The 15167-nt window shown below is 51.7% G+C and overlaps 1 protein-coding gene and 1 long non-coding RNA gene across 31 annotated transcripts in view; one reads left to right on the top strand and one right to left on the bottom strand.

Moving 5' to 3' along the window:
* The window catches only part of RANBP3 (RAN binding protein 3), a 66474-nt gene that overhangs the window by 7756 nt on the left and 43551 nt on the right, over positions 1–15167 (top strand). For 13 of the 30 annotated variants that reach the window (XM_063800372.1, XM_063800371.1, XM_063800370.1 and 10 more), the window contains 1 exon segment: positions 12610–12665. The exons of 7 other annotated variants lie outside the window; for them this stretch is intronic. In XM_063800372.1, the coding sequence (XP_063656442.1) occupies positions 12610–12665 (56 nt within the window). 30 annotated transcript variants of the gene reach the window in all.
* Positions 1062–3411, bottom strand: LOC129138048 (uncharacterized). Its single transcript, XR_010153686.1, has 3 exons — positions 3094–3411; positions 1592–2463; positions 1062–1253 (listed from the first exon to the last, which is right to left on the bottom strand). It is a non-coding gene; the product is annotated as an uncharacterized LOC129138048 (long non-coding RNA).

Genomic DNA, 15167 nt, shown 5'->3' with positions numbered 1-15167 from the left:
CCATAGCACCCAGTCATCCCACCCGTCCACTCCCAGTCATGAGAAGATAAAAGGTCTCCAGACACTGTCCAGTGTCCCCTTAATGTCAGAATTGCCCCCACTTGAGAACCATTGGGTTATGGGATTTCATTGACACCCAAGAGACTTTGTGTTCCATAGTTATCTAACCTACTGAGGTCGTAGGAGCCTGTACACATTTAAAGCCACAGTCTGAGTGGGGAAGGAGAGAGGCGGTGAATCCCAGAAGCCAGGGTGGGGGGTCACCCTGGTTTGTGCCATCTAATCTATTGGGGATTTATTTTGGTGTATAATGTGAGTTAGAGATCCAGCTCAATTTTTTTGCCCAAGATTAATGCAAGGTTTCTTGCCCTCAGCTCAGTTGACATTTGGACTTGGGTCACTTGGTGGTAGGGCACTGTTCTGAGCCTCCTAGGATGTTGGTCAGCATCCCTGGTCTCCATCCACTAGATGCCTGTAACAGTTTCCTCCACACCCCCACAAACATGACAGTCACAATGTCTCCAGATTTTGACCAGTGTCTCCAGGGAGATGAAGTTACTCCTGGGTGAGAACCACTGGTCATAGGATCAAAGGAACCTACCCAGGAATAAATTAATTGCCAGCTAGAGTTTAAGGCCCCTCCTCCCAACCTTATTTTTCCATTCTGGCCTTTTGGCAGCTGAGTAGGCCTCAATGGACATCATATCCCTCTTCAGGAAGAACAGTCTTTTCCTTGACCTTTAACACTGCCTCTGGTCCAGGGTGAGGACCTGACAGAATGTAAGGGCTGGGAAGAACCTTCAGGGATGCCTAAGTCCTGGCTGCACCATTTCACAGGGGCTGAAGCCCGAGGCCATGGAAGCAGGTAGGGCTGGCTAGGGCCAGTGCGCCTGTCTCCAGCCATGGAGTCTAGGAGTTCATGCTTGTCCTTCCCGGTGAGTCAATAAACTCTAGGTAATGGGCACTCGTTCACCCCTGAAAACTGACCCGCGTAGGGCACTGCATTTCGCTGTCGCTGTTTATGGTGTTCAAAGAAAGGGAGGAAATTCTAGAGACAGTAGTAGTTACTCCATACACATGTTTAGAAGGCAGGCCTTGCCTTTTGCAGTAAGTTTAAAATGCCTTTGCTAAATTAAACTCCCCCAGGTTTGCCACAGAGAATTTTGGGAACTTATTTACCCAGAATTAATTCCTGCGTTGCATCTGTGAGAGCAGAGCGTGAGTGGAAACGGTCCTTGAGAACTTGCCTTTCTCTGGGGGAGAGGGTGAGAAAACAGGCAGTTACCCTCTGCTCAGAGGAGAGAGGATGTTTTGCAGCATTGATGGTGATGGCCACTGGGTCCTAAGAGTCCAGAGCCTGGGCCCCAACCTTTACACTGGATAAATCCAGATTCGTCAGCATGGCCTGCAAGGCTGAACGTCCTGTGGGCTCCACCCAGCCCTTCCCGTTCTCCTCCCCTCCAAACATGGGCCTCCAGGCTCTTCCTTTCCTTAGAACCTTTGACTTGGGGTCCCCTCTGCCTGGGATCCCCTGCCTTCACCTGGCTCATCCCTGCTCACCCTTCATGTGTGAGCTTCAGCGAGGCCTTACCCATTCACTCACTCTCTCCCACCATCCTGTGGTATTTTCTCTGCAGCACCCAGCTCCAGAACTACCCAGTTATCTCTGCACACAGCAGGTACTTGTTTGTTTTCTCTTTCCCAGTAGAGAGCTGCGGCCTTGTCTGCCATTTCTTTCCTGTCTCCAGTGGCAAGCTCGGTGCCTAGCACAAGTCTGTGCTTGGTAGATCCTGCTGGTGAGAGCAAGGCTTGGCTGCTCGGCTCGGCCTGCCTTCAGATCCCACCTGTTTCCTGTGACCTCAGAAGGGCTCAGGCATTCCGAGCACCTGAGCGTTTGCCTTGAGTGTCCCAGGCGTCCAGGCAGCTCTTGGATCCAACCATTCCACCCCCTAAAAGGGGTCAGACTCTGACGCATTTGTCGTTGCCGGGCATTGGCAGCTGTCCTTGAATCCAAGGCCTATGCTTTAAGGTGGCATCAATATGTTTGCAATCTTCCGAGCATAATAATGCTACCAGTGCCAGTGTGGAATCATCCTGTGTGCCAACCACTTCCCCAAACACGGCATGTGCAGCATTTCATTTCATCCTTGCCGAAGCTGCCTGGGGTGAAATAACAGCCCTGATATGCAAATGAAGACATTGTGCCAGAGGTACATTGTCTTATCTGGGATCCCAACCGCAAGTAAGTGGCCAGGGCAGGTTTGAACACACACAAAGACCAGAGCCCGCGCTCTCCAGTATCATCAGTTTTGCTCTGCTGCCTCAGCATAAATTCTGTAGTTCTTGGATTTCCTTCTTGTAAGCTTCTGTGTAGAGAGGAGGGGATTTCTGTTGTCTCTACTGGAACTTTCCCGAGTCTTCAGCCACTTGCATGTTGCCTCAGCTGTGTTGGTGTCACACCACCTAGTGGCGGAACAGAAAAGTGCCGTTAAAGCTGGATCCTCCATCTCTCCATGCAGTTTTTTCTTTTTTCTTTCTTTTCTTTTTTTTTTTGGAGACAGAGTCTCACTCTGTCGCCCAGGCTGGAGTGCAGTGGTGCTATCTCAGCTCACTGCAACCTCCACCTCCCGGGTTCAAGTGATGCTTGGGTCTCAGCCTCCCGAGTAGCTGGGATTACATATCCCACCAGGCCCAGCTAATTTTTGTATTTTGGGTAGAGACACGATTTCACCATGTTGCCCAGGCTGTTCTCAAACTCCTTTCCTCAAGTGATCCACATGCCTCGGCCTCCCAACGTGCTGGGATTACAGGCATGAGCCACTGAACCCAGCCATCCATACAGTTGTAGGCAGAGTTGCTGACTTTGTATAACTTTATGGGGTTTCTGTTCAGAAGTGCAAGTTCTGCCCCCAGGGGCTTACGGTCTGGGTGGCACAGGAGTGGAAGCTTAGAAGGGTTTGGCTGCAGGGCTGATAAAGGTAGAAATAAAGAAGGCAGAATGTGGCTTGGCCCTCATGGGGTGGAGTAGGGTATGAGGAGGATGTCATGGGGATGCGTCTATGATGAATGAGACTAGATATGTAAAGTACCTACCTCGGAGTCCAGTAAAGGCCTTTTAACAAATGCCTGTTGCCCCTGCAATGCTTGTTGGAAGTGTAAGTATCTGGTGGTGAGATGAGAGTGGTGGAAGTTGGCTTGGAGTTCGGTAGTTGAAGGTAATGCCAAGATGATGAGCATTCCAGAAAGAAGTACATAAAATGTAGGATATCATCAGCTCCAAAAAGTGTGTCCCCATAATCTCCATGAGACCAGTTGAAAGTTATAGAAATATATTCGAGTATTGAGAAAAGAACGGAGTCATCCAGGGTCCCACCGCCTTCCACTAGCTGGGCTGGAGAACCCGAGCATGCTATACACGGAGATCCGCAGAGGCATCACCTAGCAACTGCATGTTTGAGATCAGTTCCATTCCGTACCAAAGAATCAGTTGGAGGACAGACCTGACACATCAGCGACAGATTTACCTTTGTGCTGTGGCACAGAACTGTTTATAATAATTTCTGAAAAAATAAATGACTTGAAGGGTTGTGATCGTGTCACCAGATTACAGGAGTTGCCACATTTTAATAGACTGTTATTTGTGTTGGCGAGATGCTTTCCATATTTTTTTCACAGGTAAGAAGATTAAGACATATCAGCCCAGGATTAAAGCTAATTTTATACAAGTACCTTGCTGACAGTTTGGTCAGGAGTTCTCAGTTGCTTTCTAGATGAGGGCACTTTCTTGGCAGGTATTGGAGTCATCAGTCAGGAGGCGAATAAACAGAAAAAGCAAAGATATTCCAGATTCTCTCCTATATGTGTTTTCCTGGGCCTACGTAGTTTCTTCTATTTAGTTTTAGCGGGAGATCCTCCATGACAGGCTGGAGACAGCCATAGGCCGGTGGGGAAGCAAAGCTTACTGTAAGGCAGGGCTGCCCTTGCTTCTTTGTAAATTATTCTCTGCAGCAGTGAGGAAAGAAAGTTTATATGGAAGAGGAGAGAGGCGGAGGCGAGAGTGTGTGTGTTGTCAGCTTAGATACTGAATACATTACGCAAAGCATTCCAGGGCCGAACATTTGACAGATGAAGACAGAAAGCAGCTTGTGTCACCATTGAGTGTGTGCCTTGGAATGTGTCTTTGATCCTTGTCTTGACAACCTTAAAGGATTGCAGTCTTGTCGGGGATCAGCCATTGGGATAATCACACACTGTGTTGGCTGAGGCAGGTGGTCATGTGACCTGTGGGAAGCCTTGCACTGACCCTGGAACTCATGACTAGCCCCCTAGTTTGGTTCGTGCTCCTCCATAGGTGCTTATCCAGAACAGCAACTGACAGCTACTTTATTCCTGCTGTCATTTCTCTAAAGGGAAGAGTGTATATGTTGTAGCTCTGAGGCCTACCTGCACAGAAAAGGTGAGAGGAAGCAAACTGGAGTCCAGGTAACTCCTCCCTTTTGCACACGTAGTTCTTGGCCAGCAGCGGAGTGGAGCGTGGCACTCAGGAGCGTGGGCCGGGGCTTCAGAGTCGGCCCACCTGGCCCGAAGACCCGGGCGCACCTCCGACAGGTCACTTGACCTGATTATCCGTTTCCTTTCCTGTGAAAGGATGTTGGTGTAAGCCACCTCCTAAGGTGGTTGTGGAGATTAGGTGACATGATGCAGATAAAACCTAACACATAAAGAAGTGCTCGAAGAACGCTGGCCACGTATATGAAACCATCACGTGTCTGGGAGACCCCATTTGTGGATGCCTTTGCTGTGCATATCATGGCAGAAACTAAGATAAGTCTAAGAGGTAAAACAGGATTCTACAACCCTTCTTCACCTGGAAGGTTGGGAAACTCACCTTTCTCCCCTGGGCCACCGCTGGGGTTCAGCCCAGCTCCTTGCTTTCTCCTTTCCTTGCTTGCAGTAGGCTGCAGAGACCTCACTCCTTTCCTTAAGTCTGGGAAGCCCCCACCACCCACCCTGTCCCAAGGGGCTCTACAGCACCCTCTCCCCTCCTTGCTGCCTCTGAAATAGACACAGAATTCATTTTGTCATCAAAGTTTTGCCACCAGTCAGTCTCTTGGCAGAAAAAATACAGATAAAACCTTTTTGAGTCCTGGTCCCTGGAGGCTGCTTGTAGAGGTGCTACCAGGAAGCCTGCTATTTAACTCTCACATGTGGGCTGTTGAAACCGCCCTCCTCCTTTCACCCGCCTTACTCTTTGAAGAGGCAGTATCTGGGCCCTTTCCCTAGATAAAGATGCTGTCCACCAAATTACAGAGGTGACTTCATCAGGGTTCAGGGTGAGGGTTTTATGGACTTCGCACACACACTCCCAAGCCACCTGGGTCCCAGGTCGGTCGTTTCTGCTTTAGAGGAAGGGCCCACCTCCTCAAGCCCCCCACCTCCTCAAGCCCCCCACCTCCTCAGAGACCTACTGCCCCCTGCAAGGAGAACAGTTCCTCTAGGGTCGGGAGGAAGCCTGTATCCCACCAGGGGAAGAAACCCCCTTCCACCAGGATCCCCAGCTTCATCGCAGCGATCTTTGGCTCTTTCCTCAAAAAAGCTGTCATAGGAACTGCTTCAATTTGATTGGAGTTTCCTTCCTAGGAGCTTCTACACTGACCCATGCAGGTATAAATGTGCAGACCTCAGACCCCAGGGAAGGGTGGAGGTGACCCCCCACCGCGCCACCCCCCCCCCACCCTACCACCTCCACTTAGCTCCTCTTCCCCCAGGCTGCCCTGTTTTCCGGTCTGTCCCCAAGGCGTGTCCCAAGCATTATAGCACAGTACTAGGCCCACTGCATGTGCCACCCTGACCTGGTTCCTCCAGCACTCCTCACTCTGCTGCCGTGTGCTTCCCGGTCATGTGGCCAAATGCTGCTTGTCCTTCTGTCCAGACAGCCCCTCTCCCAGCAGCATTCCCTGATTCACTCCCTTCACAGCCTCACTGGGTTAGAAGCCCCAGCTCTATGTTCCCAGGGCCTGCTGTGCCTCCCCTGTGTCATCTGTTCAGATAAGGTGTGATGGGCGCTCTAGACAGACAGGGATGTGTCTCCAGAGGCCGACGCAGTGCTTAGTGCACAGTGGGTGCTGGGATGTGTGGAATTGCTGAGGGAATATTAGGATTGAATCTTTTCATCCTCTGTGCAGCTGGCAGAGTGGTTCCCAGGCTCAACTAGGTGGAACAGAGCACCCTGACAGCCATAGCCACATGAGGATGACTGGGTGGAGGTGGGGGGGCAGGGCCAAGCAGGTCTAAGGGGTTCCCAACATCTGGCAGAAGTTGGAAAGGAGAGCAGAGATGGCCAAGCTTCCTGTGCTGGGGCTGGCTTGCTTCTTAGCCTGTCTGTGCTCATCGCTGGGGCTGCAAAGACCAGGACCAGGACACCGGCCCTGTCCTGGGGAATCCCAGCTGGTCCCATTTTGCATCTGAGCCTCACAAGTGGGTTGAGGGTAGCAGGGGATGGGAGGGAGAGCCAGCACGGTGGGCCCGGATGCCAGCAGGGGCTCACTCCTTTCAGTTTCTGGCCAGGCCATCTTCCCTTGCTGTTTTCCTGGGGGACCAGGGGCAGCAGGGGACTCTCCCTGGCCTGGGTCTGTGATCGTCACAGGATCACAATTGTTGGGCTCAGGCTGGGTGCCGTCTGGGCATGTGAGCTGAGGAGGTTCGCAGGGTAGAGGATGCTAGATGGGACGAGGGTTTTGAATTCAGCAGCAGCCATGTGGGACTTGGTGCACAGTGCCCCTGAAGGCCATGGTGAGGCCAGAGAAGAAGTATGTGGTGGGCCAGAGCACTTCACACGTTGTTTGAGGTGACTTGTGTCCAAGGAAGAGTGGCTCAGAATCTCCCCCACTTCACACACCAGTGTTGTCCACAGTGGTCCTTGAAACGTCATTCTCAGGCCTCATTGTGGATGTCCCTGGAAATGGGGGGACTCCCTAGTCAAATAACTTTGAGAAGCATCTGGTCAAATGAGTTTCTTTCCTTTCTCTCTGTTTTTGAGACAAGGTCTCACTCTGTCACCCAGCCTGGAGTGCAGTGGCACGATCATGGCTCACTGCAGCCTCTAACTCCTGGGCTCAAGCAGTCCTCCCACCTCGGCCTCCCAAGTAGCTGGGACTACAGGAGTGCGCCACCATGCCTGGCTATTTGTTTGTTTTTTGTAGAAATAGGGTCTCATTATGTTGCCCAGACAGGTCTTCAACTCCTGGGCTCAAGTGATCCTCCCTCGTCACCCTCCCAAGTGCTGGGATTACAAACATGAGCCACTGTGCCTCGTATTGGTTTTCTAATCTCTTAATATACGGATGTGTAAAGTCAATCTCCAGACAGACTGCATTTTTTACAAACTAGGTTTCAACAGGGAGCATGTTACAGGACCAAAAACAAAAACAAAAAACCCAACCACTTGGTTGACAGATTCTGGGTCAAATGGTCTGCATTTGACTCCTATTTTAATATTAAAGGTCTTCATGGTGGGTCTCTAGAAATCTGCAGTGGTGATTTTCCCTTGACCTGTGAAAGAAAAGCTGGGCTAGGAATTGAAGCAGGTTGTTGAAGCCTCCCTACTTCTGGCCGCCTGTCCATTCCCCAAACTTGAGTTGGAGGTAGCGGTGTTCACACGCTGCTTCCTCACTGATATAGCCAGAATCAGCCTGGTGATAGGGAATGGTTACGAACAGCAACCCGTGTGTCTGGTGGTCAGGGGCAGTGGGGCGGTCCTGCCTGGAATGGGGCTTGTGTGTCTTGTCTGTTTGCGATAGCCGTGCTGATTTGCAGTTGATCAACCTTTGGCCTGAGTAGAAATGCAGCGTGAGTAACTGACGCTCTGTGTTTTGGGTGCAGACGTGACTAAAGCTCATTTCTACATGTTAGTGCAGTGGCTGGGTCAGTCATGAATGCCAGACCTGCCATCAGCAGGGGTCCCAATGGGCCGAGATGGGCCAAGTTCATCTCCTATTGCTGTATCCTCTTGGTTCCGTTCCTCTGGAGAGCCCTGACCATGCCTCCCTGGGTCCTTGTCCTTGCGGCATGTGACATTTCATTCACCCTCTAACTGCCGGTTGAGTGCCTGTTAAGTGTGAGGCTCTGCGTTTGGCACTGAGAATACAGAGAGAAACGGAACAGACGAGGCCCCACTTTCTAGAACTTACATCTAGGGGTAGATGCTGTCACCACACACCCCTCTGGGAGTGCCAGGGCTCTACAGTGCCTGGTCACCAAGTGCAAACACGCCCCTCCCTTTCAGTCAGATGTTTTCTCCTGAAGCGTCTGCCCTCAGCTTCCTGTTCTCCACTCTTCCTGTGGCGCCCTGCACAGAATGAGGGCTTAGTAAATATTTGTGAGTATGTAGCAGCTGGTGTTGTGCAGATGAATGACAGAGAGAGGGCCTAGTTCAAACACTCATTGCAGGGTGTTGATGCGGTGTACGCTGGGTGATAGGCTGTTTCAGCTTCTGTGGCCATGGTCTCCGCGTGCCCCGTGGCAGGATATAAGGCCTGCTCGGGAGGGAGTGCAGCAGGGCGAGCACGCCTCTCACAGTGGGAGCTTCCTGAAGGAGATGGTGTCCGTGCAGGAGTAAGCACTGGCCATGGAAAACAAGGTGAACCACGGGCTCTTGGTAGTGGGACTAAACCAAGCAGAAGTCCACAAGTGCACCCTAAGTGTGGGACGTGCAGGGACAGCGGGCTTTTCAGTGCCACCACAGTGGGAGGTGGAGGGTGAGTGGCTGGGTGTGGCCTGTCTCAAGGTGCTCAGCCTCTAGTCTGTGGGAGACACTGCAGTTTTGTTTTGTTTTGTTTTGTTTTGAGACAGAGTTTCACTCTTGTTGCCCAGGCTGGAGTGCAATGGCACCATCTCAGCTCACTGCAACCTCTGCCTCCCAGGTTCAAGTGATTCTCCTGCCTCAGCCTCTTGAGTAGCTGGGCTTACAGGTTGCGCCACCACGCCTGGCTCAGTTTTTGTATTTTTAGTAGAGAAGGGGTTTCTCCATGTTGATCAGGCTGGTCTCGAACTCCCGACCTCAGGTGATCCTCCCGCCTCGGCCTCCCAAAATGCTGGGATTACAGGCATGAGCCACTGTGCCCGGCCGACACTGCAGTTTTTGTTTTGTTTTGTTTTGTTTTGTTTTGAGATGGAATCTCGCTCTGTCACCCAGGCTGGAGTGCAGTGGCGCAACCTTGGCTCACTGCAAGCTCAGCCTCCCGAGTTGCTGGGACTACAGGCACCCGCCACCACGCCCGGCTAATTTTTTGTATTTTTAGTAGAGACAGGGTTTCACCGTGTTAGCCAGGATGGTCTCAATCTCCTGACCTCGTGATCCCCCCACCTCGGCCTCCCAGAGTGCTGGGATTACAGGCGTGAGCCACTGCGCCCAGCCAACACTGCAGTTTTAAGTGTGTGTTTCATGATAGTGCTTCTGGCTGCTCTGTGGAGGCCTGATATAAGGGAGTGAGAGTAGAGGCAGAGAAGGAAAGGAGGGCTGAATGGTGGCAGGGGTGGGTACAGGAACAAGAGATGGGAGGCAATTGTGGAGGATCTGATTGGACTCCACCCTGGCTTTCTGTTCTCTGGGTGGCTCCTTTCAGAGCTTGACCCTCACGTCCCCTTCCATAGCCTCCCTCTGTCTCCAGCTGGGTCACATGTCCAGGCACAGGACAGGGTTGTTGCTCCATCAGAGGGGCCCTCTCCTGGCCCATGCCCCTCAGCCCTGCCGTGTGTCCAGAAGGCTCCGGGCAGCACCTTGGCACCACAGCCTGCCCAGGCCTCCCATAGTTACTCAAATAGCTGCAGTCCCTTCCGTGCACCTGCAGATCCACCGACACGGTTCTCAACACCAGCGTGCACTCCTCTCCCATCCAAATGGTTCTCTCTCTTCTAGCCCTTCCTTACTAGCCTGGCACCAAGTGTCTTCGCCTCACATTTTCACTAATGTCCTCCTTCCCTCCCCCTTCATGAAGTGTTTGTTGAATCCATACAGTGTGCCAAGTACTGTTCTCAGGCCATGGGGTACCCAGGGGAACAAAGCAGTCTCGGATCTTATGGAGTTTATATCTTAATGGGTGAGACAGACCATAAACCCATCAATATGGAGTGGATCAAGCAGTGACACTTGCTGTGAAGAGAAAGAAAGCATCTTAGTGTCACTTTGAAGCCTGTCCAAGGTCTCTTCCACAGATGCTGGAGTGCAGCATGTGTGTAATTCAGTCTGCAGTGGCTGGACCGCGCCTCTCTCAGGCCAGAGTCTGTTAGCGACAAGCGGCAGAAATCGAGCTCAAACTGGCTTAAGCAAAAATCAGCACTGATTGGCTTCACTGAAAAGTCTGGGGGCAGAGTTAGCTTTGGGCCAGGCTTGACTCAGGGCCGAACACAGGCCAGATTTAGTCTTCCCCCTCCCTCTGTGACTCTGCTACCCTCTGGTTGGCTCTGGTCCAAGGCCCCTCTCGGTGACATGGGATTGCTGGCAGCCTCAGGGTCATTCACCAGCAGCTCAGCAGCCCCAGGATCTCCAGCGAAAGGCCTGGCCTTGTTCATGTGCCATGTGTTAGACGATGCATGCGGGACTCTTCTTGTCAGGCCTGGAGCTGGGGCTGAGCTTGGCTCCATCTGAACTGGGGGACAGGGGGACGAGGGGTGGGTAGCTCCCTAAAGAAAATGGGGTTGGAGAGTGCCAAGCTGGCTCAAACCCTGGCTCCTTCCTGTGCATCTTGTCACCTGGCAGCTGGCAGGGAGGCAAATGCAGAGGTCAGGGCTGGGCTTGTGGGGTACAGGCGTGGCACCGGAAGACCTCTAGGATCCTGGTGGCACACATGGTGTGGATACGCTGCTGCTGTGTCCCAGAGTCCCCCAGCATTCCTTTGACATCATTTATTGCCTGGCATAGGTGCATTCATTCACGTTTGTCAAGCAGCACCTGTGTGCTGTGTTGGCAAGAAGTCTGCTTAGGGAAACCTGGAAGTCTGGTTGGAGACCCCTCTGACCTCCCCTGCTCCCTTGTAGCCCCTGGGTCTCACGCACGCCACTCACTCCAGTGTTTGCCTTGGCTGTACACGGTGAATCAGACCCTGGTGTGCCGAGGCTTCGGGGAGCATGGTGGGGGGAATGTCACCATCAGTGGGCTGCCTGGCTGTGGACTGATGCCCCAAGGTCAAGACCAGAGTCTGTCCTGCGTCTGCAGGAGTGGGATGGTGTCTGTTTGGTCATCTTGGTGCTGTCCCTTTCTCTCCACCTCAGTCACTACCCACCTGGTCTCCCCACAGCCACTCTCACTCCCTTCCCCAAACTCTTTGCTTTCAACCTAAACCAACCCCAGGTATCCCCTTGCCTTTTATGACATTTCCCCAGCAAGTCAGCATGCCCACCGCCTGCCCCTGGCCCCATCACCCCGCAAGCTGTGACTTCAAGCTGCTGCTGCTCTCCCTTCCAGCTCTTCTTGAGACCCCAGCACAGCCCCCTCTTCTCAGGGACCTCCCCTGGACTCCAGAGCAGACCAGGTCAATGCCCAAGCAGAATGCCTTCGTCGTGATCATGGGCAGCGCATGCTTCCTGGGTAATGTCTGGCTCCCCATGACCGGGGTCGGGGGGCCTGCGAAAGCAGGGCTCTTCCCAAATCCTGCTCACCACGGAGGCACCAGTGCGCAGCCCGCAGCCCACAGCAGGCATTCACCAGAGTCACAGCTGCTCTTGCTTGGCCTCCACGCTGGGCCCTCAGTGCCCTGAATGGTGAAAGAGGCCCTGGGAGCACCCCCAGAGTTCATCAGAGTGCACGCAGGCCCAAGGCCATGAGGCAGGTGTGGTCTGCGCCTCCTCGTGGGGTCGAGGCAGTCCTCATCTGTGCTTCCTGTGCGGGCAGCAGGGCCTCCTGGGCTGCCACCCACTCTGGGGCTGAGTGGCACAGGGCTGTGGATCTGGCTGCCCCTGGGTAGGAGGCAGATGGTGTTGCGTGGGCATTACAGGCCGCCTTGCTCTTGTCCCATCAAGTGACAGAACACCCCAGAGCGTTTCTTCCTTCAGCCGCTGTGCAAGATGGACTCTCAGGCCTCTAGCAACTCCAGACATCCTTTCCTCCCAACCAGCACTCACTTAGAGATCCAGGTTGAGCGTTAGGATTCTTCTACCAGAACTGTCTGCAAACAGCACGAGCAACGTGGCCCTTTTTTTTGCCCTCTGGCCTGTAAACTTTAAAAAGGTAAATTAGTCTCTAACATTTGCAACTCAGGAGGTGCCACATTCCTGCAAGGTCACGGTTCATGGCGCCAAATAGCACTGCTACACTCTCCGCTGCTCTCCCATTCCCATTTACACGCCCGCTCTCAGTGAGTCTTGAAAACTCCTTATTGATGATAAATGCATACAGCAGAGGGCACACGTCACATCATTCTGGGTGCATTTCACAAACCCCGCACACCTGTGCCTCCAGGCATCCGAGTCAAGATGCTGTTCTAAGCGATTTGATGTTCTCTGGAGTTACTAGTTTCATTTATATATATGTTTAACATATTACAAACAAGTGTAGCTTTGTTTACTGTATGCATATAGTGTTGGGGGGAAAAAAACTAATTTTTCTTTTTGCAGAAAAGCCTGCCATTGCTCCGCCCGTCTTTGTGTTTCAGAAGGATAAAGGACAAAAGGTAAGGGGCCGGTACATTCTCTCTTGACTTCGTTGCTCTAATTTGTTCTCTCTTTACTGAGAGTCTCTTTTCCAGGTCGCATTGCCAAGGCCACTTCTGCCCACAGACCGGGAGACCTAAGCAGAGGCCTTTACACTTTCACGTTGAGCTTGGAGGGAAAAGGCTTGGTGGCTTTAGGTTACCGTGGAGAGAGGTTAGGATGGGTCTGTTGTGGAAAGGGCTCAGAGAGTACAGTTTGTTGAAACAGTATTAGAAAGCTTCTTCCTAATTCCTGATGATTTGTTTGAGAAATGCCACTGTACCTTAGGAAAACCAACAGCAGAGGGACAGTAGGGGGCAAAGGGAGGAAGGAAGGTGGGGAGGGAGTCAGGGAGGGAGGGAGGGAAAGGAGGAGAGCAATGGTGGTTACAGGGGAAACAAGACCTTTAAGGCTGGATTTATTGGCCCTAACGAACTTGGCGTACGTGCATTTAGAGTAATTGTTCATTTGTTTGCATTATATATTTATCCCCTGTGTCCATGAGGCTGCTTCTCCCTTGGATTCAGGGTGTCTGGGTCGCATTGTGGTTGGAAGTACCTCGCCTGATTCATGGCGATGAGCTGGCAGCCTGTGGAAGGTCTGATTGGTGTGGCAACAGGGTTCTGTGATAAGACAACGATGGATGCTATTTACCTTGAAGCCATCGGCTTCTCTCCCTGACAGATCGGTGTGGATGGTCAGAGTTTTGTCAGAAGTTAGTTGGTGCTGTGTGGCAGTGACTCCTCAGCTTGCATGGGGACCCTCACTGTTTATCCAGAAATAACGTGTGGTCCCTCCCCACTGATGCCCAGTGACGGCACTTCCTACCTCATACCCGCTGCAGCAGTCCCACTGATGCCCAGCGGCGGCACTCCCCACCTCATACCCGCTGCAGCAGTCCCACTGATGCCCAGCGGCGGCACTCCCCACCTCATACCCGCTGCAGCAGTCCCACTGATGCCCAGCGGCGGCACTCCCCACCTCATACCTGTTGCAACATTTTAGAGTGACCAAGTGTTGTGCTGAATTCGGTGCATTTTGAGGATGTCTGCATCTTGTTGGTAATAACAGGATTTGAGAATCTCATCAACTCCATTCTCCTGTGGCTTCTGTCCCCTCACAGGTGACCGGCTCCCAGGCTGGAAGCCGCTCTCATGATCTGGGACTCACAGCTGCTGGTCTTAGGTCCTGTCCCAAAGCCAGCATTTATCTTGATGTGGCCCGGTTTTCCTGAGCAATGTTGAAGTGCTCTGTGGGGATTGGGTGTGTGTGTGTGTAGGGGTTGGGGAGGAGGGGAAAATGGTTGTTCTAAACCTCCCCCAGCACACCCCTCCCAGGATACCTGTGTGTTAGCCTGGACTTATCTACTAAGCTTGTAACTTTAACTCATGAAACTTTCCCATTGTTACTTTTTGCTGAAGAAGCAATCCAGAAACATGAAAACTTTCTTCTAGTTTTGTTTTGGTTCTCCAGGTATTTCCAAGATAAATCTGCCTCTGCTATCTCCTCTCCCTTGGGCCCTGACAAGTACAGCTTAATGACGTGGCTTTATGATTTGTCTTTTGGAGATTCCATCAGTACGAAAGGACTGGTGCATTTCTCTAGTTTTAGAGAATAGTGAAGTCTCAGGAGTTGGGTGTGTTAGAGCTATGTTGGAGATGTTATAGTCATTCCTCAGGTGTTCAGTAAAATCAGGATTTTCTAGAATTTTGCATTTTATTATCTTTTGAACCATTTTCAGTTTAAAACAAAGGTTAGCAAATTAAGGCACAGCACTGCCACCTGTGTTTTTTTGTTTTGTTTTTTGCTGTTGTTTTATTTGTTTATGTTTTTATCTTTGAGAGACGGAGCCTCACTCTTTGGCCTAGGCTGGAGTGCAGGATCGTGATCATAATTCACTGCAGTCTTGAACTCCTGGCTTCAAGCAATCTCCCGCCTCAGCCTTCTGAGTAGCTGGGACTACAGGCACCACCACCACACCTGGCTAATTTGAAAAAAAAAAATTTTTTTTACAGATGGTGTCTTGCTGTGTTGCCCAAGCTGGTCTCGAACTTATGGCTTCAATCAGTTCTCCTGCCTCAGCCTCCCAAAGTGCTGGGATTGTGGGCATGAGCCAACAAGAACAGAGCCACAACTATCCCCTTTGCGGTTGCCTGTGGCTGCTACAGCAGTAGTATTTGGACAGAGACCGTGTGGCTTGCAGAGCCTTAAGATATTTAGTATCTGACCCTTTGCAGAAAACAGTTTGCCAACCCCTGGTTTAAAACAAACAATAGGAATCAGTAATTCTTTAAATCTGAAGACTTTAGGGCAACCAGCAAGATGGAACAGTAATGCGTAATATTTGCTCAGATGAATTTAAAGTGCTTTTAAAGTCACTAGCTGCTGTGTCAGTACTGTTTTCACAGCTGAGGGGGTTTTGTTGCTTTGTGATTTGCAGGCTAATTTGCATGTATGACCTTCAAGGGGTCTATGCCAATTAC

The sequence above is a fragment of the Pan troglodytes genome, chromosome 20 (genome assembly GCF_028858775.2).
Source record: "Pan troglodytes isolate AG18354 chromosome 20, NHGRI_mPanTro3-v2.0_pri, whole genome shotgun sequence".
In the NCBI taxonomy this organism is placed as follows: Eukaryota; Metazoa; Chordata; class Mammalia; order Primates; family Hominidae; genus Pan; species Pan troglodytes.
Note: the sequence above shows the minus strand (reverse complement) of the source record. Positions and strands in the feature narration are given on the sequence as shown.